Below are 24,518 nucleotides of genomic sequence, written 5' to 3' on the forward strand. Positions count from 1 at the left end.
GGTTATTTTATACTGGTTTCCTCTCTTAACAATTCTGCCCTCCCAACATTTTCCCAGTTTATTATCAGCACTCTCAAGAAGGAAGGTGGCTGTAATTCGGAGATGGATAAGTGGCACTGTTTTTTTGGCCACCTTTTACAATAAATCTCCAGATATCAGCAGGATATATTTTCTTAGTGAGCAAAAGGGGAGGGATCAGCATTGTCACTGCAGCCAAATCAAGTATAAAATAGTTTCCAGCCAGACTGTTCGAAAGTTCTCTGCTGAAACTGTCTGCTATAAGAAGGAAGTGGTGAATTCAGTACAGCTAAGTGGCGACATGTCTGAGTTAGAGCAGCTGATGCAGGACTTCATACCGTCTGCAAGACATATTCTACAAGAGAACTATAGCAACCTTCTCAAAGTGGCAGATTATTGTGACAGCAACTATGAGCAGGTGAGTTACAGTGGGGGAGAAGTCAAGGACAGACTAGCTTGAGCTAGCCTGGAGAGTAACTCTGGAGTATCCTGGCTGGGGAAATGCAATATCTGGGCTAGGTTTTCAGGCAGCAGGGGGAAATGAGCAAGGTAGCACCTGTATTAACTATAACATTGCAAAACATGCTGAAGAACATCTTGAATCTGTATGGGAAGTTGAGACTTTCAGTACTCTCAATTGCTAATGTAAATTGGGGAGCCTGGTGGCAATGAAGGAGGAACTGAAAACACCTAAAGCAAGCGTGGGAAAATTGTAGTTTTTGCCACCTTTTTACTGTGGCTGATATAGTTTCCAGAATTGTGACTCAAAGATTCACTGCCAAGTTTGGTGAAAAATCACAAATTTCAGCAATGCAACATTTTGATATTTTTTTAAAAAAAAATCAAAAATAAAGATTGAAATGAGCACTTTTGTGTGTCTTCTTTGTTTTTTTCCTATCCCATTCCAAAACTACATAAAATTTTCGTCATTCTTCTTTGGGTAATATCACTGTATTTTTTGCCATAACTCTTAGAATTAAAATATTTTGATTGCTGAATGTCTGTCCCAAGCTAAGTTGGAGAAATATGTTATAAATAATATTTATTTTATTTATTCATTCATTTTATTTGTTTTGTCAAGTATGTATTGGTGGTATACAAAGATATAATAATATTTATATACATGATACTAGTAAAAGAGAAACTTTAGGACAGGGGACGGAAGGCACTCTGGTGCACTTATGCATGCCCTTTACTGACCTCTTAGGAATCGGGAGAGGTCAATAGTGGTTAGTCTAAGGGTAATGTTTTGGGGGTTAGGTGAGGATACTAGTGAGTTCCATGCATCAACTACTCGGTTACTAAAGTCGTATTTCCTGCAGTCAAGTTTAGAGTTTACTTTAAGTTTGTATCTGTTGTGTGCTTGTGTGTTGTTGTGGTTGAAGCTGAAGTAGTTGTTGACAGGAAGGACATTGTAGCAGATGATTTTGTGGGCTATGCTTAGATTGTGTTTAAGGTGACGTAGTTCTAAGCTTTCTAAATCTACGATTGTAAGTCTAGTTGCGTAGGGTATTCTGTTTCCAGTAGAGGAGTGGAGGGCTCTTCTAGTAAAGTATCTCTGGACATTTTATAGAGTGTTTGTCCAAAATGCAGTGTGGGTTTCAGACAGATGAGCTGAATTCAAGGATTGGTCTGGCGAAAGTTTTGTATGCTCTGGTTAGTAGTGTGAGATTACTGGAGCAGAAGCTACGTAGGATTAGGTTAACAACTCTTGAAGCCTTTTTGGCAATGCTGTTGCAGTGGGCTTTGGCACTTAGGTCATTTGATATGAGTATTCCAAGGTCTTTTATGGAATGAGGGTTGTCTATAAGATCGTGTTTATTCAGCTTGTATTTGGTGTTCTGATTCCTTTTGCCAATGTGTAGGACAGAACATTTTTTTGGTTGAGATTTGGAGTTGCCAGATGTTTGATCATTCAGACAAGTTAAGGTCTTTTTGGAGAATAGCTGTATTGGTGGTGTTGAAAATTTTTACATCGTTGGTGAAGAGAACACAGTTGCTTGTAATGTGATCGCAAAGGTCATTTATATAGAGTATGAAGAGTGTTGGTCCAAGTACGCAGCCTTGGGGTATGCCGCTCTTAACCGGAACAGGATTAGATATGGCACTCCCTATATTGACAACTTGTTGTCTATTTGATAGGAACTCAGTTATCCATCTATGGAGGGATCCTAAGATGCTGTAGGATTTGAGTTTTAGAAGAAGTTTGTCATGAACTACTGAGTTGAAATATATTGAAATAGTTTGCTCAAGATCTGACACATAGGAATTTCCTAAAGTTTATAAATCCATAAAGTACTACAGTATTGCCTTTCTGTAGCCAATGAAATTGCATATGAGAACAGGAGGGGAGAAATTTTCCAAGTATTTTTTAAGAATAGAATTATTTCTCTTAGTAATAGTAACATTGATATTGCATGTTTCCACTGGAGCAGTTTCTTTAATGTCTTCCCTTCAGATTTAATTGAAATATGGGAAGGCCTGCAAATTGATGGACAGATGATGATACAAAGAAAACATGCCCTGGTCATAATATGTAACTAATGGTTGAAATATCAGTCACCATATTGATTGTCAGGGTTGATTTGGCTGATCTGAGTGGCTAGATGGCTATCTCTTTCCTTCCTCATCACTCCCTAATATGTGTCACTTCTAAATTGACACACTCAGTAGGGTAACCGTCCCAGATAGGACTGAACCAATCTTCGATCTACTAAATATATCGTGCAATATTATATTTGCTGGAATATATGTGAGACCATACTGCACTCTATTGCATCTACGTTTAGTCACAATGATGCCAAAATATTGTGTGACGACATGACACAAGGCTTTCATATCCCATTGCAATATCCCAGATTTTTATGAAAGATAAGGACTCAGCATTATTCATCACTCCCCCTCTACTTGACCCCTTGGTGGAGACTGAACATGTTGTGGATCCAGATGATCATGCAAATCCCTAATACAGTGGTACATCTACTTAGGAACTTAATTCGTTCCATGACCAGGTTCTTAAGTAGAAAAGCTTGTAAGAAGAAGCAATAGGAATCAATGTAAAACCAAATAATGTGTGGGATTGGGGAAACCACAAGGAGGGTGGAGACCCTGTTTCCTCCCAGGAAATTCCTAGAGAGGCCCCATGGAGGCTTCTCCCCACCTTTTCCAGTCCTGTTTCCTCCCAGGAGATTCCTAGAGGGGCCCCAAAGAGGCTTCTCACCGCCTTTTCTGGCCCGTTTCCTCCCAGGAGATTCCTACAGAGGCCCCACAGAGGCTTCTCCCTGTCTTTTCTGGTTACAGTTTCGGAGGCTCGAGTTTATAAGTGGAAAATGGTTCTTGAGAAGAGGCAAAAAAATCTTGACAACCTGGTTCTTACTTAGAAAAGTTCATAAGTACAGTACAGTGATCCCCCGATTATCGCGAGGGTTCCGTTCCAAGACCCCTTGCGATAATCGTAAACTCGCGATGTAGCGGCACGGAAGTAAAAACACCATCTGCGCATGCGCGTCCTGTTTTCCATGGCCGCACATGCGCAGATGGTGGAGTTTGCGTGTGGGCGGCGGGGAAGACCCCTTCGGCCGCCCAACAGCTGATCTGCTTCGCAGCGCGGCAGCAGCGAGGAGCCGAAGATGGGTTTTCCCCGTTGCCCAGGCAACGGGGAAACCCCAAGATCGCTTGCCGCTTGCCCGTTCGCCCGCCCGCCCGGCTCCTCACTGCTGCGGCGCTGCAAGCGAGCAGCCGGGCGGGCGGGCGAACGGGCAAGCGGCAAGCGATCTTGGGGTTTCCCCTTTGCCTGGGCAACGGGGAAACCCCAAGATCGCTTGCCGCTTGCCCGTTCGCCCGCCTGCTCGGCTGCTCGATTGCAGCAGCTGAGTCCTGAAGCCAGACGGCAAAGGCGAACTTCCGCGTTTGGCTTCGGGACTCAGCTGGGAAGCGGCGCTGGGGTTTCCCCACCGCCCACGCAAACTCCTCGCTGCCGCTCGCCCGCCCTTCGCCCGCCCACGCCGTTCGCTCGCGCCGCTTCCCAGCTGAGTCCTGAAGCCAGACGGCAAAGGTGAACTTTCGCGTTTGGCTTCGGGACTCAGCTGGGAAGCGGCGCTGGGGTCTTACTGGCCACCCACGCAAAGGGGAAACCCCGGCTCCTCGCTGATGCCCGCCGCTCGCCCTCCCGCCAGCAAGAGGGGGAAGACCCAGGGAAGCCGCCCAGCAGCTGATCTGCCCGGGGAACGCAAACTCCACCATCTACGCATGCGTGGCCATAGAAAAAAAGGGGCGCGCATGCGCAGATGGTGTTTTTACTTCCGGGTGGAAAAATCGCGATATAGCGATTAGCAATGATCGAGAGCGCGAAACTCGGGGGATCACTGTATAGGCGTTCTTAGGTAGAGTTACCACTGTAATCCTTATTTGTAACAATACAAATAACGTAGAAAACATGTAGAGCATGTCATATGAAGACAGGAATTATATTTAATTAACACAGGTTAGAATTTAGAAGTTAATGTTTGTGTAAGCCAGCTACTCGATAGTAGTGGTTGAAAATAATTGTTTTATTTTTCCAGGTAAGTCTGACAATGTAACATTTTTGATAGAGATGATTTTGGGAATCATGATATTATACAAATGAGAACACTTATGGCAGTGATGGTGAACCTTTTTACGCTCGGGTGCCAAAAGAGCATGCATGTGTGCTATTGTTCATGCGTGAGTGCCCATACCCATAATTCAATTCCCAGGGAGGGTGAAAACAGTTTCCCTTGCCCCCTGGAGGCCCTCTGGAAGCTGGAAACGGCCTATTTCCCAAATTCTGGTGGGCCTGTAGGCTTGTGTTTCACCCTCCCCAGGCTCCAAAAACACCCTCCCAGAGCTCTGCGAGCCAAAAATCAGCTGGCCGGCACACACATGCACATTAGAGCACAGCTCATGTGCCAGCAGATATGGCTCCATGTGCCACCTGTGGCACCCGTGCCATAGGTTCACCATCACTGACTTATGGTTTAAAGTCTCTTCCAATTTTGTGACTTCCAAATTGAGTACAACTGTTATACTTTCTATTCAAATTTATTTATTTGTTTGTTTGTTTGTTTGTTTATTTATTCATTCAATTTTTATGCTGCCCTTCTCCTTACAACATGTTAGCAATAGCACTTTCTAACAGAGGCAGCATATTGCCCCCACAATCCGGGTCCTCGTAACTGATTGAACCTGCAGCCTGGGGCTATAAGAACCCTACTCCAGCCCATCTAAGTTCATTGGGATGGAATATGTTGGAGACATAACTTTTTGTTTTTCATGGCTTAATGTCAGTTATAAACTGGGCCATCCAGCTAAATTTCTATCCCTTCCTGAGACCTGTCACACTTGAGGAATAATTCAGTTTTATATATGTTTCTATCATTCTGCTATCTTGCATAATTGTTACTCATCCCCTTCATGTTTTTTTCTAACTTATAGGCTCAAGATAAACGAAAAGCCCTTGAGGAAACCATGGCTTTCACAGTTCAGTCATTAGCCAGTGTAACCTACCAAATCAATAACCTGGCCAAAAACATCCTCAAAATGTTTGATTTACAAACCACCGACCTCCAACAAGTGGAAGCCAATGTCTGTTCCATTGAACAGGTGAGCAAGAATCCTGCTTCAGCAGACACTATGAAGATACCAGGTGGAAGATAAATTTGGGGTTGGATCATTTAAAAAAAAAAAATTCTGATCATTTCCCCTGTTGGTATGAGAAGTCTTGTTCTCATTCTATGCTTCGCATTTAATTGATTCCTCCTGCAACTGCTTCTTATATTGTTGACTTTGTAACATACAAGCTTGCAGCATCCAAAGTAAATACCCAATCTCCCTTTTTGTAAGTATCTTGGCATTGTTGGGAAATACCAAAGCTAGAGGCTTTGACTACTTCAGTTCAGTGTCTTCCAAGTTCCGTCTGGTATCTTCAATCTGGTATTTTCAGAGTTCTCATTTTTTACATCCACATATTTGCCTAATATGCTTGCAAGAGAGTAAACAAAAGTTATCTTAGTAAAAGAAACAGCTCAAATCCTTACATAATTACACTTGAATATTGTAAATATATATATATAGAAAGTCTGAATGTTCAATGACTCCTCGAGTCACATGTAATGTAGATGACAGGCAATTGTAAGATTAATATTAGTAGGTCTTGGAACAGGCTATTTTCTGTTTGGCTTATGATATTTGTCTACATGCCATTTAATTGTATGTTTATTTCCCCAATATAAATGGTTTGTTTCCTATTGTTGGAATGGTTTCTATTGTATTTATGTTTTATTTGTTTTTAAAATTATACTGTCTATAGCAGTAAGGTCTAACCTTTTTTTCCTCGGGTGTGGGGGTGCGTAATTTAATGCCTGGAGAGGGGTGAAAACAGCTTCCCGAGCCCCCCTGGAGGCCCTCTGGGGGCCGGAAACAGCTTGTTTCTCAACTTTTGGTGGGCCCAGTAGGATTTTGTTTTACCTTCCCCAGGCTCCAAAGGCTTCCCTGGAGCCATGGGAGGATAAAAACACCGTCCCCCCATCCCCTGTGAGGTTCTCTGGAAGCCAAAAATGCCCTCTTAGAGCCACTGTGAGAGCCAAAAATCATCTTGCCAGCACACACATGCACCTTGGAACTGAGCTAAGGCAATAGCTTGTGTGCCAGCAGATAGGGTTCTGTGTGCCACCTGTGGCACCCATGTATAGGTTCACCATCACTGGTCTATACTAAACTTGCCTTGGCCTAAGAAGATAATAATAATAATTATTATAATAATTTATTAGATTTGTATGCCGCCCCTCTCCGAGGGCTCGGAGTGGCTCACAACAAGCAAAACATCATATACAAATCCAACATTAAAACAGTTTTAAAAACCCCTATTAAAATAACAATCATACATCTCAAGCAAAGATCAATAAAGTCATCAAATAAATCAATTAAATTGAATACAAATCTTCCCTTACATAGTGCTTCTCCAAATGTCTCTGATTACAATCCCATCATTCACAAGCTTGGTGACTGGGGGATTGTAAGAAGTGTGATTGCCACACCTGGAGAGGTGGAAGTTGGTGAATATATGGAGAACAGAAGCTGCATTGTCTATTTCTTTCAGGGAATTTCCTTGCCTCTGAGTCACTGCTAAGCTCCCAAAGCAGACACATCCCTGGATTTTTGAACCAAAGGATTCCTTTCTCTCCTTCTCCCTCCACTTCTTACTGAAAGTGTGTGAAGATCTATGCCTGTTCCCAGCAGATATCAGATCCCTCTTCCTGTTACTGGACTGAGTCTAGGGACTTGCTTGATGGTTTTCCTGTTTCCTAAGAATAAGAACAAAAACAAAATAAAACAGAACACATGACTAGGAAGCATAAGTGGAATGGATTAATCATTTGTACTATTTCACTTGATTTATATTTCAAAAACATTTATACTTTTTATATAACCAAGGCAGATGTGTGCTATTGTGTGCATGTGTGTTTGTTGAGAGAGAATAACTTCAATAGTCAAACTGCACTTTGAGTTCGTTGAAGCTGGGTCTCAAAGTGTTCTTTGTAAAAATTGTGCATAAATCAGATACGATTTTCTTTTGCCTGCAGAACACATCTCTCCCACCGCCCTACCTCCAATTTTAGAATAAAGTTGTGTTCATAAAGCAAGACACTGATTTTTGGCTCTTCTAGGTTTACATTGTTTCTCCCAGATTATCATGCTCATAATTTTAGGATTGTGCACTTAGAAATATAGAAAATTGACGGCAGAAAAAGACCTCATGGTCCATCTAGTTTGCCCCTATACCATTTCCTGTGTTTTATCTTAGGATGGATATATGTTTATCCCAGGCATGTTTAAATTCAGTTACTGTGGATTTACCAACCACGTCTGCTGGAAATTTGTTTCAAGCATCTACTACTCTTTCAGTAAAATAAGATTTTCTCATATTGCTTCTGATCTTTAACCTCAGATTGTGCCCCCTTGTTCTTGTGTTCACTTTCCTATTAAAAACACTTCTCTCCTGAACCTTATTTAACCCTTTAACATATTTAAATGTTTCTATCATGCCCCCCCTTTTCCTTCTGTCCTCCAGACTATACAGATTGATTTAATTAAATCTTTTCTGATAAATTTCATGCTTAAGACCTTCCACCATTTTTGTAGCCCGTTTTTGGACCCGTTCAATTTTATCAATATCTTTTTGTAGGTGAGTTCTCCAGAACTGAACACAGTATTCCAAATGTGGTCTCACCAGCACTCTACACAGCGGGATCACAATCTCTCTCTTCCTGCTTGTTATATAGAGCCAGGGTGGCGCAGCAGGTAGAGTGCTGTACTGCCGGCCATTGAAGCTGACTTGTAGATCTGAAGGTCAGCGGTTCAAATCTCATCACCGGCTCAAGGTTGACTCAGCCTTCCATCCTTCCGAGGTGGGTAAAATGAGGACCCGGATTGTGGGGGCAATAGCCTAGCTCTGTTAAAAAAGTGCTATTGCTAGCATGTTGTAAGCCGCCCTGAGTCTAAGGAGAAGGGCGGCATAAAAATCAAATAAATAAATAAATACCTCTAGTTATGCAGCCAAGCATTCTACTTGCTTGCTTGCACTGTTCACTGATTTTGAGACTGTCAGAAATCACTAACCCTGAACCCTTCTCTTCTGAAGTTTTTGCTAACACAGAACTACCAGTACAATACTCAGATTGAGGATTCTTTTTCCCCAAGTGCATTATTTTACATTTGGAAACATTAAACTGCAGTTTCCACTGCTTTGACCACTTATCTAGTAAAGCTAAATCGTTTGCCATATTACAGACATCTCCAGGAATATCAACCCCATTGCACACTTTTAGAGCAATGTTTCCCAACCTTGGCAACTTGAAGATATCTGGACTTCAACTCCCAAAATTCCCCAGCCAGCATTCGCTGGCAGGGAAATTCTGGGAGTTGGAGTCCAAATATCTTCAAGTTGCCAAGGTTGGGAAACACTGCTTTAGAGTCATTGGCAAATAGGTAAACCTTCCCTGCCAAACCTTCCCCTATGTCACTCACAAAGATATTAAAAAGAATAAGACCTAGAACAGACCCTTGTGGCACATCACTTGTAACCAGGCTCTGCTCAGAATATTCACCATTAACAACAACACTTACGTGATAACTGGCAGCCACAAATATTTCCTTTCAGTTCAGCAGACAGAAAATAAGTGAAATGTTGAAAAAAATCAAGGTTGAAGTTCAACCCAGAAAGGGATCCTTTCTTTGCTTTCCAACCTGAAGGTTCATTTCCTAATTCAGATGGCATTTCAAGCAGAACTAAACACAATGCTATCATTTGTGTTGGCCAAATAATGTGGTGTGTAATGATAGAACAATTCAGATGTTTTCCCCCTGCCTCCCAGAGAGATGGGAAGCTGGTGACAGGAGAGGAACTACGGGCCAGTCCTCTGGTTCAAATCAATTAAAACAACAGAAAAGAGAAGTTTCTTTCTTACCAAATGAGACTTGTATTGTTTGCATATAGAAAATCAACAAGTAGCTGAGTTCACATATTGCACTGAACCACAGTTTCCATAACACATCAAGACATTAGCCTTTAGTTACAAATAACAAGGCTGAGGCTCACATAGTACCAAACAAACAGTATATTGGTTATTGCTAAGTGAGAATATGTTCCATCAGAGTTAGATGGCACTTTGATAGCCAAACTTTGCCTCTCCTAAGTATTGAGTGGCGATCTTAGTAACCCTCAATTGTTGAATTGGAATATATACCATGAAAGGAATGGGGGGAATAATTAAATTCAGGGCAAGTAATCATATGAACTACATTATATCAATGTTAATGTAAATTAAATCAAATATAAATATATCTCCGTGACCGCCTGCTGCCGCACGAATCCCAGCGACCGATTAGGTCCCACAGAGTGGGCCTTCTCCAGGTCCCATCAACTAAACAATGTCGGTTGGCGGGCCCCAGAGGAAGAGCCTTCTCTGTGGGGGCCCGGCCCTCTGGAACCAACTCCCCCCGGAGATTAGAACTGCCCCTACTCTCCTTGCCTTTCGTAAGCTCCTTAAGACCCACCTTTGTCGTCAGGCATGGGGGAACTGAGACATCTCCCCCGGGCATTTACAATTTATGAATGGTATGTCTGTATGTATGTTTGTTTAGAAAATATTTTTAAATAGTAATTTAGATTTGTTGTAAATTGTTTTTCACTTTGCTGTGAGCCGCCCCGAGTCTGCGGAGAGAGGCGGCATACAAATCTAAATAATAAATAAATAAATAAATAAATAAAATAATATTCATGCTAGCTCTGCATGATTTGTTTGACTTGCTCCCAAAGCTAAATGCAGTTTTGCTCTGAAAATGATTGAGCATTCATCAGATTATTAATGGATGTCTCTCTATCTTTTTGAATCATCCAACACGGCCTTGCAGGTTTATTTGACAATATTTCAGAAGTAGTTTGCATTGCTTTCTTCCAAGGGCTGAGAAATAGTGGTTGGCTCAAGATAATCCACCCCAGAGAGGGGCGGCATACAAATCTAATAAATTATTATTACATTAAAATTATATTATTATTGAGTTGGGATTAAAACTCCTATTACATCAAACTGGCTCTCAATATTGCTTATAATTTGTAATATTTTTATACTAATAATTTCTACATCCTCCTTTGAGTTTTAAACAAAACAATAGATTCTCCATCATGCAGACAAATCTTCTCAAACTTTCCAAATGGGGCACAATTCCCAGAATTCCCAGATAAACTGGTCTTCTGAGAGTTATAGTTTTTGATCAAGACGGAAAAGGAAGAAGGGATAGAAGAGAAACAATCAAATGCAAGAATGCATTTTCTGGCTGCTACTCTTGGTGTAATTTTGCTTTGTTCATGGAATTTCACAGTAAATCAAACAAGGTCATCCTCCAGTTGTAACCTTTCCACCACAGGTTCTGCCCCCTTTATTCACATAAAAATATTATTTGAGAATTATTTGGGATAAGCTGACATGCTGGTGTTTACTGTCTACACAAAGTTGTGAGCAGCCGAAATGAGGCAACTGTGGAGCACTGTAGACTATGTTGAACTGCACAGATACCATTTGAAATTCAGGGAGGGAAAGCTGAATTTTATTTTGTTATGGAATTTTTGAATAATCTTTGGGCTCTCCCTAGTCGGTCTGTATTACATACTTTTCTATCTAGACTTGCCAAATGTGTTCAGTATTTATGACAAGAAGAAGTCCTGGAAGAGTAGCACCCAGTATAGCAGTGAATTCCATCTGATATAATGATGTGAACCTTGTTCTTCCTGTTACATTTTGTCCAGTTCTGTTGATTAGTGCTGCAAGGTAACTCTCTTGGGAAATCAGCTGCTGATGCTTCCCGTTATGTCCTGCCAGACAAGTCTCTCCTTTCTCATGATATCTTTCTGTTGCAGGTGATAGAAATGCACAACGAGAAAGTGTCCCGTCGTGCAATTGGGATGCTTACTGTTTGCAAGACATTTCCTCCCTATCAGAAAATCATCTACCCAAAGAATATTGAGCCTTTGCAGCCCTATTACAGGAAACCACTGGACTTCAGCACTCTGGATGACATTGGCCATGGGATCAAGGTAAGAAAGGGACACTCTCCAATTAAAAGAATGAGATGCTTTAGTCCTCTCCTCTGTTAAGTAAAACAAGACTCCCAGATTCTTTGTAGGACATCCCATTGACTCTTATAAAGTAAGTGCAGTCAATGCAAAGGATTGTATAGTATATACCGTGTTTCCCCGAAAGTAAGACAGTGTCTTACTTTCTTTTTATCCCCAAAAGCCCCACTATGTCTTACTTTCAGGGTATGTCTTATATTGGAAAAAAATTGTCGAATTTTTTGTTTTAACCATAAAATTAACATTTATTAACAACCTGAACAGTATGGCGTGGGCAGGAGGCGGCGCTCATTTGGATCAGACGGAGGCGGCAGACGCGGTGACGTATGGAGGGGGGGGGCGGGAGTGGGCAGGAGGCGGCGCTCATTAAGATCAGAGGGAGGTGGCAGACGCGGCGACGTATGGAGAGGGGGACGGCGCAGGCGTGGGCAGGAGGCGGCGCTCATTTGGATCAGACGGAGGCGGCAGACGCGGTGACGTATGGAGGGGGGGCGGTGCGGAAGTGGGCAGGAGGCGGCGCTCATTAAGATCAGAGGGAGGTGGCAGACGCGGCGACGTATGGAGAGGGGGACGGTGCGGACGTGGGCAGGAGGCGGCGCGCAGCTAGATGAGAGGGAGGCGGCAATATCCCCGTGTTTCCCCGAAAGTAAGACATGTCTTACTTTCGGGGTACGGCTTATATTAGCCAACCCCCCTGAAACCCCCGATATGTCTTACAATCGGGGGTGTCTTACTATCGGGGAAACACGGTAGTATATATATAATAGTCAAACAGTTTTGAAAGTTGTGCTCATACATGGGCTGCTGAGCCACGAACAATCATAACTGATAAATGAACAGAGCTATTGCATCTATGACCATGGTTCTCAACCTGGGGGTCGGGACCCCTTTGGGGATAGAATGATTGTTTCATAGGGGTCACCCAAGAACATGGGAAAATTTCTCATGGTGCTAGGAGCTAAAGCTTCTATTCTGGTGCCTTGGAACATATTTTTACAATCTGACCAATCAGGCATTTATGGCGGGGGTGTCCCTCCGACCTTCCTGCCAATCAGCTTAGATCTCCGCTGGTAGAATTGGCACTGGATTTATGGTTGGGGGTCACCACAACATGAAGAACTGTATTAAGGGGTCATGGCATTGGAAAGGTTGAGAACCGCTGATTCTATAAAGTAATAACATCAAAGACACCAAAAAAATCTGAACTAATTCCACACATGTCAATTCATTTGTCTCTTCTTTTCTACCATGATAATGTTTTAATGTGAACTCTTTTCATTGGGTTTTTTAGTTCCCCATGCTGACTGGGAAATTTTGGGAATTGAAGTCCACACGTCTTAAAGTTTCCAAGTTTGAAAAAACACACTCTTATATATATGGTGACCCAACCATATATTCTTTCTTTCTAATTTGGGTACCTCTTCAGTAGGATCCGTATCCTGACATATTTTACAAGATTCTTTCTACATATTCACTTAAAGGTCACTTTATCCTTCCCTTAAGGCTGTATTTGCAGTCTCAGTGCTAAGCTCAATTTGCTTTGTAGAACTTTTGGGGACCGTATTATAGCAAAATACAGTGGTACCTCGAGATACGAGTTTAATTCGTTCCGGACCTGGGCTCTTAAGTCGAGCAGCTCTTATCTCGAACGACTTTTCCCCATAGGAATTAATGTAAATAATTTTAATTGGTTCCAGCCCTCAAAAAACTCACAAAGTTAGTCTAAATTATGCAGAAAGACATGTTTTTAATGAAGAAATGTACATGTACATATAAATGAATAATGAAGTTTCTTTCACTTAACTTGTAAACTTTCTTAAACTTTTAAATTTACATATGTTCAACTTCTCTGCCACCCAATCCTGTAGGACAGAGGTCCCCAACCCTTTTTGCACCAGGGACCGGCTTTAAGCGATCAAGAGAGGAATGGGTGAATGAATGGACGGAGGGTGGGAAGGAAGGAAGGAAAGAGGGAAGGGACAGGAACAGAGGAAGGAAGCAAGGAAACTTATGAAAGGGGAGAGTAAGAGAGGAATGAGTGAAGGGAGGGAGGGAGGGAAGAAGGTGGGAAGGAGAAAGAAAAGAAGAAATAGAGGAAGGGAAGGTAAAAGAGAGAAAGAAAAAGAGCAAGAAAGAAAGCTGCAAGCACCTCCCCGAGCCCCCCAGGCCGGCTGCAACCTTTTAAAACACGCGCGCCGCTTCGCAGCTGTCTCCTGAAGCCGAACGCGGAAGTTAGCGTTTGGCTTCAGGAGACAGCTCCTTGGCGCTTGTATCTCGAATTTGGGCTTGTAAGTAGAACAAAAATATCTCTCCCCTCCCAGCTCTTATCTCGAGTTGCTCTTAAGTAGAGCAGCTCTTATGTCGGGGTTCCACTGTATTGATTTCTGTCAAGTTTATTTTCCGAATCTTTTAAATGGGAAGAAGAATAGTCCTAGACCATGAGAAAGCAAACTGCTTCTCTTACGCCCCATTCTGCTTTCTCCAAATTAGTGAGATTTCCTCTCAGAGGAAACTGTTGAGGTTACATATATGTGACCATCAACAAATATGCGGCTTTCAAAATATTAAAGACATTTGGCAGCTCTCCACAGAAGAGGACTTTGAAAATGTATGCCTGATTTAGCATCAGATCTGCTGAGCATTAGCAGAAATGAGGCATGTAACCAGGTCTTTTTATTAATAAATTTGGGTGTGCAGACCCCATGCCATGCAGCTTTGCTCTTCTAAAGAAGAAGATTTTTCCCCCACCCAAGAATTTGATGACCTACATAGACATAGAAATTAGACAAGAGACAGTTTGTCTCCAAGCACTTCCTCTGTGGAAAAACGTATGTGCTACTAAGCCATTATTCTCTTCCTCCTTCAACACAAAAGGAAAAAAAAACCTTAGGCTAAATAAGAAAAAGCATAAAAATTTAGAACAAGGCTAGGGAACTTATTGAGACACTCAATACAAGAAGAGTTTGCATCCATGTCATGGATGTTGGCACAAAATGACTACTATTGGTAGACATACATTTTCCAAAATGGCTGCTCTCACAGGCATGGACAATTTAAAAACACCCATTAATGAGGCAATCCCTCATCAATTCCCCCTACCAAAGATTCTCTACCATTTTTGTTTGTCTTCTACTTGGACACACTTCCAAACACACCCCATAATTGTAGCCAGACATTAAATTATTCTTGAAAGAAGGCCTTTGGAACTCTTGTGAAGCCCAAAAGCATTTTTGGAAATTAAAATGTTAGATTTCTATAAATTTAAATCATGAGAGGAAAAACCTTAGCAGTCATCCAGGGAAATACCTGCAGGTGCATTGATGTCCCTAGGCATTGTAATGTTTTGAGTGCAGCTCAGAATCTGATAAATCCAACGAAACTCTGAACACGAGGCAACTGATAATCTGTTTTACTGCTTTTAATGAAAAAAAAGTAAAACTCGGTGATCTTTTATCTCCCACCTTAAACAGACCAGGCAGAGAGAAAAAGCAAAAGTCGCTGCCGTGCATAATTTCCCCCCTCAAACTTCTTATAGGTTGCACAGCTTGCACAGATCGTCATGGTGTTAGAAACATAATTTCATATCCATTAGTTCAAGCAAACCTTATGATTTTCAGAGTGCTTTGCGAACAAAGGCCTTTAGAAGGGGAAAGGAATACATTTTCTGGCCTACAACCCAGAGCTTTGTTGGGGGTGCTATCTCCCATTAAGCTGCTGAGAATACACATTTTAAGTTACAAGTGAGGCTGTTTGGCAATTAGCCTAGAGTAGGGGTTTTATCTTTGCAGTTGGCTCATTAGGTTACAATGGAGCTCAGCTCAGCAAGGAATCAAAAGTTGAGTCAGATACACTCTGTGCATGCTCTAATCCTTTCAGCATCATGCTGCCTCTTCCATCAAAAGCTACAAACACTGCCTGTGCTAGATTCATTCTGCTTTGCAGAGAGTGATTGTACCCTCAGGAAGCCATTCCTCTCTAGATAATTTTCCATAGGTAAAAAAGAAGGGAAGAAGATTTACTCTCTCTCTCTCCATCTATTATCCATCACCTCACCTTTCCCTCCCTTTCTCCCTCCTAATCAAATTTAAACTGGGGAAGTTTACAAATAATAATCACAATCATGCATGTGGAATTTGTTGGATGATCTTAATATGGAAGAAGTTTTTAAACTGTTTATCATTATAAAAATTTCCACCAGTTTATTTTAAGATTTATTTTATTTTAAGATTTTTTAAATTTTATTTTAAGATTTCCATGGAATTATCAGTAAGTAATTAAAATAAGGAGCAAGGGACAGATTTTAATCATGAAATTTTAAAGACTATGATCTATTAATCCTCCAAATGTATTCTATATATTTCAAGCATTTCTTCTCTTTTCTCCTTCCTACAAGTTGGAATACAGTTTTTTTTTAATTTATTCTTTGTCCAATATACAATACATATGGAAGAGAATAGACATTAAGTAATATATATAAAGATAGTAAGTAAAAAGGAAGAGAAGTAGATGAGAGGGAGAGAATATATATGATATATGAGAAAAGGAAAAACAATTGGACAGGGGACGTTAGGCACATCAGTGCACTTATGTACGCCCCTTACTGGCCTCTTAGGAACCTGGAAAGGTCAATCGTGGAGAGTCTAAGGGAGAAATGTTGGGGGTTGGGAGTTGACACTATTGAGTCCGTTAATGAGTTCCATGCTTCGACAACTCGATTGTTAAAGTCATATTTTTTACAGTCAAGTTTGGAGTGGTTAATATTAAGTTTGAATCTGTTGCGTGCTCTTGTGTTGTTGCGGTTGAAGCTGAAGTAGTCGTTGACTGGAAGGTCGTTGTAGCATATGATCTTGTGGGCAATACTTAAATCGTGTTTTAGGCGCCGCAGTTCTAAGCTTTCAAGACCCAGGATAGTTAGTCTATTTTCGTAGGGTATTCTGTTTCGAGTGGAGGAGTGAAGGGCTCTTCTGGTGAAATATCTTTGGACGTTTTCGAGAGTGTTGATGTCTGAGATGTGGTGTGGGTTCCAGACAGATGAGCTGTATTCGAGAATGGGTCTGGCATAAGTTTTGTAGGCTCTAGTCAGTAGTGTGAGATTGCCAGAGCAGAAGCTACGTAGGATCAGGTTAACAACTCTGGAAGCCTTTTTGGCGATATTGTTGCAGTGGGCTTTGGCACTTAGGTCATTTGATATTAGTATTCCAAGGTCTAAATCAGAATCATAGGACTCCCAAATATCGTGGCCTGAATAGATATCCAGGTTGCAAAATAAGCTGTCCTTTCTTCCTTCCCATTTTGCAAGATACATTGAAGAAAAAAAGTAGGGCTGTGTTGGTAACTGGGGTTAGGCACTGAGACTGAACTGGAAACCACACATGCCTGAAACGGGTGAGACAGAGACATTTTAAACAGAGAGGAAGCAGAGCTCAACCTCTTTCTCGCCATGCTTCTCTCTCATTTCCCTGTAGCATTCTCATCATTTGACATTCTACTTCCACTCAAAGGGTTTGTGGCATTTTAACTTGTCCTGATGATAACCAATGCTTCAATGCTGCTAGCAGAGCAGCTGGAGAAAGACAAAAAAATCTATATGGAAAAGCTGCTAACTTAGCAATTGCACATCATTAAGTTGGAAAGAAGAAAAGGGCCATTAAAACAGGTGCAATCAAATCACTGGCTCAGTAGATAATGGCAACTTCTATGGGTAGGTAGACTAACGAAATCTTAAAGAAAAGGCAAGCACTTAGCATGAAGAAAAATGCACCTGAGATAGAAAGAAACCTATTTTTGTCTGCTGTGGTTAGATTACAGGCTACATTCTCCTTTGCCATATTCATGTAGCTAACCATTGATGGTGTATTTACATTAAATGGAGCAAATTTCAGAAAAGCAGAGAACTACATTTTAGCAAACCACTTACTACTTTAAAACAGGACAGAAATATTTATGTTATGTGTGACATTTATTTTAAAAAATGCCATTCACCAGCAGGTCTAATTCAATTTGAATTGAAGATTTGAGATTCAAATAAGGCAAGATGTCATATGTAGTTCATGGTTTGAAAGCAAACCAATTTGACTTGGACTGTTTTGAGATAATAATAAAGCCCTTCATGGCATCGGACCAGAATATCTCCGGGACTGCCTTCTGCCGCACAAATCCCAGCGACCAGTTAGGTCCCACAGAATTGGCCTTTTCCGGGTTCCGTTGACTAAACAATGTCGTTTGGCGGGACCCAGGGGAAGAGCCTTCTCTGTGGTGGCCCCGACCCTCTGGAACCAGCTCCCCCTAGAGATTAGAATTGCCCCCACCCTCCTTGCCTTTCGTAAACTCCTTAAAACCCACCTCTGCCATCAGGCCTGGGGGAATTGAGACATCTCCCCTTGCCTATGTAGTTTTATGTATGGTATGTTTGTGTGTGTTTTTTAAATAATGGGGTTTTTAGGCTCTTAATGTTAAATTGTTATTTAGACTTTTAATATTAGATTTGTTATTGTATATTGTTTTATCACTGTTTTGAGCTGCCCCGAGTCTTTGGAGAGGGGTGGCAAAGAAATCTAATAAATAATAATAAATAATTATAATTATAATAAATGTGGAACAGATAAAATTGCATTTGTGCACTGAAGGTTAGGTTTAGGTTAGGTTAGGTTTATTGGATTTATATGCCGCCCCTCTCCGCAAACTCGGGGCGGCTCACAACAATAATAAAAAACAGTACAGTACACAATACCAAATCCAATGCCCACCCATCCAGATTCCAATTGAAATTAATAATCTCATAAAAAACAGTATATATAAAAACAGGCACACAGTCAATCAATCAACAAAACAACATGGGCAAGGGGGAGGTGTTTTAGTTCCCCCATGCCTGACGGCAAAGGTGGGTCTTAAGGAGTTTACGAAAGGCAGGGAGGGTGGGGGCAATCCTAATCTCAGGGGGGAGCTGGTTCCAGAGGGTCGGGGCCCCCACAGAGAAGGCTCTTCCCCTGGGTCCCGCCAGACGACATTGTTTAGTCGACGGGACCCGGAGAAGGCCAACTCTGTGGGACCTAACCGGTCGCTGGGATTCGTGCGGCAGGAGGCGGTCCCGAAGATATTCTGGTCCGGTGCCATGAAGGGCTTTATAGGTCATAACCAACACTTTGAATTGTGACCGGAAACTGATCGGCAGCCAATGCAGACTGCGGAGTGTTGGAGTGATATGGGCATACTTGGAGAAGCCCATAATTGCTCTCGCAGCTGCATTCTGCACGATCTGAAGTTTCCGAACACTTTTCAAAGGTAGCCCCATGTAGAGAGCGTTACAGTAGTCGAGCCTCGAGGTGATGAGGGCATGAGTGACTGTGAGCAATGACTCCCAGGGTGTATGTTTGAATGAAGTCTGCATATACATAGGATGGAAAAACAAGAATCCAACTAAATATACTGTATATTGTGTGTATATTCTCGTATTTATGCAGTAGTCAGTCTTGCTGCATTTATTTTTGTCTACAGTAAATACATTGTTTTATTATTGTTGTGAGCCGCCCCGAGTCTAAATAATAATAATAATAATAATAATAATAATAATAATAATAATAATAATTATAATTATAATAATAACAACAACAACAATAAATAATATTGATGAGAAACACATCTTCATTCAAATTTCCCAAAAAGGACAGGGGCTAAAGGATTATCCTCTCATCTCAGTTACTACAATCAGAGGACCTCTTGCTTGTTAAGGGACATAATAACATAATGTTGCTTACATGTCATTCTCAGGCACACTAGAGTCATTTTGGGAACTTCCAAAAGTGTGGAAGGAGGACATTCCTTCTTATCCCAGAATAAACCTTGCCACATGGAGTCTCTGGAATACCTTAATGACGAGTCTGGGAATTATATAGCCAATGACTGCTTCTGCCCCTGCTCCTCATTCAATCATTGTGTCCATTGTTTGACAAAGAAAATATCTACCTGTTTCCTGTGCCCCTCCCCCATGGTAATTTCAGCCACTTGATAATCTGCACTACAAAACAGGTTGATGTACCCATGGGAAAAAAAGATACATTCCTAAAAGAGATATTGTTGCCAAAAAGAACATCCTGTCACAACACAATTGATGTCAGCACAATTTTCGGCTGAGTCAAGTTTGGGAGGAAAGAACACTGAAGCAGCAGCCTGGATATGAATTAAGGCTGAAACCGTTCCACTAAATAAAATACCTTTAAACATGTACAAAAAGTAAAGCCTTTTTAGTTTTCTGGAGTCTAGGTTTGGTTAACAATGAAGTATCATTACAGATTTGCCTAAGTGAATTGGTATAGATTTGCTACTTCTGTTCACTGGATTTTGTGGAGCACCAAGAGAGATGGCATAGTAAGATAGGCAGCCTGGCTCCTCCCAGGAATAAGCCCTGTATGTTTGACTTGATGATGTGGCTTGCTGGTCATGTTCTATGTTGGCAGAGGCATCAGGGACATGCTGACACAGTGAGAGAAAATGCCACAGAAAGAGGAAGCCAAGGAGAAAGAGGCTGGCACACAAAAAATTGGTATCCGTAGACTTGCCACATCATAAAACAAATAGCATACAGAGCAGTACCTTTAAGTCCTAGTTTGGTACCTGTTCTCTCATTTTTGGGTTGTATATATGTACATCATTCAAAAGTCAAATCTAAGGTGTGACATAAATGTCTGTACTGAACAATCAGTCTTGACACAATATTGTAAGTGCTAAGAGTTGAATTTTAATGTTGACTTACGTTGTCAAGGTCAGGATACTGCATACAAGAAAAAAGCAGACTTGGGACTTGAGAACTGAGAAAATAAATGAAACCCAAAGCAATGTTAAGCTTATCACTGAATAAAAAAATAAATCCTAGCATTGAGTTAAATGAAGTGACAATTTGCTGTCTGTCTATATCTAAAACCGCTTCACTCCATTCAACTATCCTTCCCAGCATCCTCCATCTAGGGAAATAAACTTATAAAATTACCTATAGACAGTAATAACTCCAGAAGAAACACAAAAGACATTAAGTCTACAATGTGTATCAAAAGTCTACAAAGTACTCTGAAGCTAATTGACTTGATTTGTCACCTCAAAGCTGTTTACAATTGCAAATATACTTCAACAGGGTGATTTGATCCTAACTGTTTCAATGCTTTGTATAACTCTATTTACCAGACATAGGCAGGAAGGGAGTAGGAGACAGTGAATGATAATAAATACTTTGTCTTACCACTTCTCATTTTGAGATTTGTAGGTAGCCCTTTGAACTGTTAAGCAGTATATCTGTGGACATGGAGATGGTTTACAATCCCAATCTGAAAGGCCAGATTCTAGCACAACAGGGGCACTGGAAGTCCATTGTTATAAAAGCAATAGGTGTTATTCTGTGATTCTACTCAGAGTTTTCAATCTGTTTTGGTGGTACCTGTCTTCAAAGCAGGTGGGGGCTTCATAGCACAGAACTCTCAAGTGGCTTATTTCAGCAGCCACAGCTTCTTGTTCCCTTAACTGAATGCCACAATAGTGTAGGGGTTCCTTCACAGTATCTTTGTAGAGCTTGTATGGATGATCTTGAGGTCTCTTCCCATACAACATGGCACCATAGAGCAAGGTGAATGGCCATTTGGATGATGTATCCAACTACCTATATCTGGGCTCTGAAAATAAGGACTCCATGCTGATAAGACTGATCCAGATTGGAGACAGAATCTTAGCAACAAATGCCAAAGACTCTATCTGTGTGTGTGTGAGAGAGAGGGGGGGGGGGGCGACTGGGGGGAGGGAGATTCATGAACAAATGTTTCCCAGGCTCTTATCTTGGCACTGATGGAATTCAAGAAATGATTGGAGGACTTTTCTCTTTCATAAGCATAAGAACCTCATCTTAATAGTGCCCAATGCCTCCGGCTTTTTAACACTGCCTTACAGAAGTTCTGCAGTTTTCTAGTTGCTTCCTGGGATGCAATAATATCACGCTTTCTGTCTAGAAATTCTGAAAATTTAGTATTTGCCACAAAGAAGCCTATCATCTGCTTGCTTAAGACCAGGACCTCTCCTTTAGAGTGTCTCCCTTTTTGGAGCAGCAGGGGCTCATCACTATATGAAGTGCTCAGATATATCTTATGGTGTGAAATTAAAGATACCCATGGCAAAAAAAGAGAACAGAATCCAAGTGATAAAACAGCCATTGCTTTGGAATATTTCTATACACTACACCAGTGATGGTGGTACCTTTTTTTTCCTTGGGTGCCAAAAGAGCATACACACATACATGCGCAAGTGCCCACACCCTTAATTCAATGCCTGAGGAGGGTGAAAACAGCCTCTCCTGCCCCTCCTGCCACCAAAGGCCAGAAATGACCTGTTTTCCAACTTCTGTTAGGCTCAGTAGGCTTGTGTTTGGCCCTCCCCAGGCTCCAAAGGCTTCCCTGGAACTGGGGAAGGGTAAAAACACCCTCCCACATCCTCCGGAGGCTCTCTGGAAGCCAAAAGCGCCCTCTCAGAGTCTCTGTGCAAGCCAAAAATCAGTTGGCTGGCACACACATGCAAGTTGGAGCTGAGCTAGGGTAATGGCTTGCGTGCCAGCAGATATGGCTCCACACGCCACCTGTGGCACCCATGACATAGGTTCGCCATCACTGCACTACACCCACTTGTTCTTGCAGATTTTTCATCTTTGTAATTTCTCTCCTTTAGGATCAAAGCACACAACTGGCCAAAACAGGGACTCTATCACGGCAATCAAGGCAATCAATCAAGTCCTCTGCTGGGCTGTCACCTGGAACCCTTGGGTGAGAATGGATCAGCTATTAGCAGGAGCAAGCAAAGAAACCCCCATTGAGTTAAGGCTGCTAAGGCCATCTATACTACTTGTCCAGGATAATCATCTAATCAATGGATAGTTTATTGTTGACAATTTATTTTATTTATTGATCAGATTTGTATAACAGCCCTTCTCACTAAAAGTGGCTCTGGGCAGTACATAGCAAGTGGATAAAACAACAAATATAGAAATGTTAAAAAATATATTATAAAAACAAATATACCGCTAAAAAAAATTAAGGGAACACTTAAACAACAGAATATAACTCCAAGTAAATCAAACTTCTGTGAAATCAAACTGTCCACTTAGGAAGCAACACTGATTGACAATCAATTTCATTTTGTTGTCAGCACATTCCAATTTGTACAGAACAAAGTATTCAATGAGAGTATTTCATTCATTCGGTTCTAGGATGTGTTATTTGAGTGTTCCATTTATTTTTTTTGAGAAGTATATATAAAATCTACACCAAGAAGATAAGAATAGAACCTCAGCAACAGGGGCATCTCACCAGTGAAGGGTTACCAAATTTTTTACTACCACACTGTGGGCGTGGCTTATGCAGGACACCCTGCATTTTCTTTCAACAAATTGGGTGCTCTGGGGTGGAGCTTTATTTTTGCTACCCCACTGCGTTCACCTCCATCCGGGCAGCAGCCCACCCCTGCATCTAAACCTGTTTTATTTGAAAAAAAAATATTGTATCTAATTTAAAGGTAAAGCAGGGAACTTTGAAGTAAGCAGCCCTGCAGCGGATTCCAGCAACATCTGCAAGCAGAGGTGAAGCTAAACAAGATGCGGATCAGAAGGGGCGGGGCTTGTATCACACTGCTACATCAAGTCAATTTTCAATCCTTGCCTGAAGATATCTGTTGCAGATAAACATCTTGACATCCTTCTTTATGATGGGTAGCCTAAGAGCCGGGGTGATGCGGTGGTTAGAGTGCAGCACTGCAGGCTACTTCAGCTAACTGCTAGCTGTAATTCAGCAGTTCAAATCTCACCACTGGCTCAAGGTTGACTCAGCCTTCCATCCTTCCGAGGTGGGTAAAATGAGGACCCAGATTGTTGGGGGCAATAGGCTGATTCTCTAAACTGCTTAGGGAGGGCTGTAAAAGCACTATGAAGCAGTATGTAAGTCTAAATGTTATTGCTATATGCTATTGCTATTCTGCTCCATAATTATCCTTCCAAATTAGTACATAAATGAGAACAATAGAACTGTAATATAAAGGTATGCCTTATCAACACAATGAACAACTATATTGTGGGTCAGTTAAGAGTATTAAAAGACTGGGCTGCATTGGTGTCTTTAGCAGTTCAAAGGATGTTTTGAATATAATATATTACAGTATATAATATATATATAATATATATAATATATTTTATACATATCTATATATGTATATGTATGTGTGTGTGTGTGTGTGTGTGTGTATATATATATATATATATATATATATATATATGTTTTCATAGATTTTATATCTATATCTATCTATCTTGTACAATATTGTTTTATCGCTTGTTGTGAGCCGCCCCGAGTCTTCGGAGAGGGGCGGCATACAAATCTAATAAATTATTATTATCTATCTATCTATCTATCTATCTATCTATCTATCTATCTATCTATCTATCTATCTATCTATCTATGTCTGTCTATCTATATCTATATCTATATCTAATATATATCTATATCTATATCTATATCTATATCTATATCTATATCTATCTATCTATATCTATATCTATATCTATCTATCTCTCTATATATATGCTAAGGTCTTGGCATATTTGGGTTTCTTCCTGTGTAGGATTCATACCTGTACCCGTGAAAATCTACGGAAAAAATCTACGAAAACAAATATGTGGAAACAGATTTGATAATAAAATTATCTACAGGACATCACTTGAATCTTCGCTAGTCATAGCGCTATTTTGGCCTTGTTCTGGCCTCATCAGCTAGCCATATCCTTACTGGCATTTGATCCTGCCTCTAGGCCACCAGATCTGATCCCTTCAGCTTTG

General features: G+C 41.1%; 1 protein-coding gene across 1 annotated transcript in view; it reads left to right on the forward strand.

Moving 5' to 3' along the window:
• The first annotated feature begins 217 nt into the window (after window positions 1–217).
• ABI3 (ABI family member 3) overlaps window positions 218–24,518 on the forward strand; it is a 29,304-nt gene continuing 5,003 nt past the window's right edge. Inside the window, exons 1-4 of the mRNA XM_070727040.1 lie at window positions 218–436; window positions 5,473–5,640; window positions 11,453–11,629; window positions 22,364–22,458. Of these exons, the coding sequence (XP_070583141.1) occupies window positions 320–436; window positions 5,473–5,640; window positions 11,453–11,629; window positions 22,364–22,458 (557 nt within the window). The 5' untranslated portion in view covers window positions 218–319. The remainder of the gene's footprint in view (window positions 437–5,472; window positions 5,641–11,452; window positions 11,630–22,363; window positions 22,459–24,518) is intronic.

Source organism: Erythrolamprus reginae, chromosome Z, assembly GCF_031021105.1.
Source record: "Erythrolamprus reginae isolate rEryReg1 chromosome Z, rEryReg1.hap1, whole genome shotgun sequence".
Taxonomy (NCBI): Eukaryota; Metazoa; Chordata; class Lepidosauria; order Squamata; family Dipsadidae; genus Erythrolamprus; species Erythrolamprus reginae.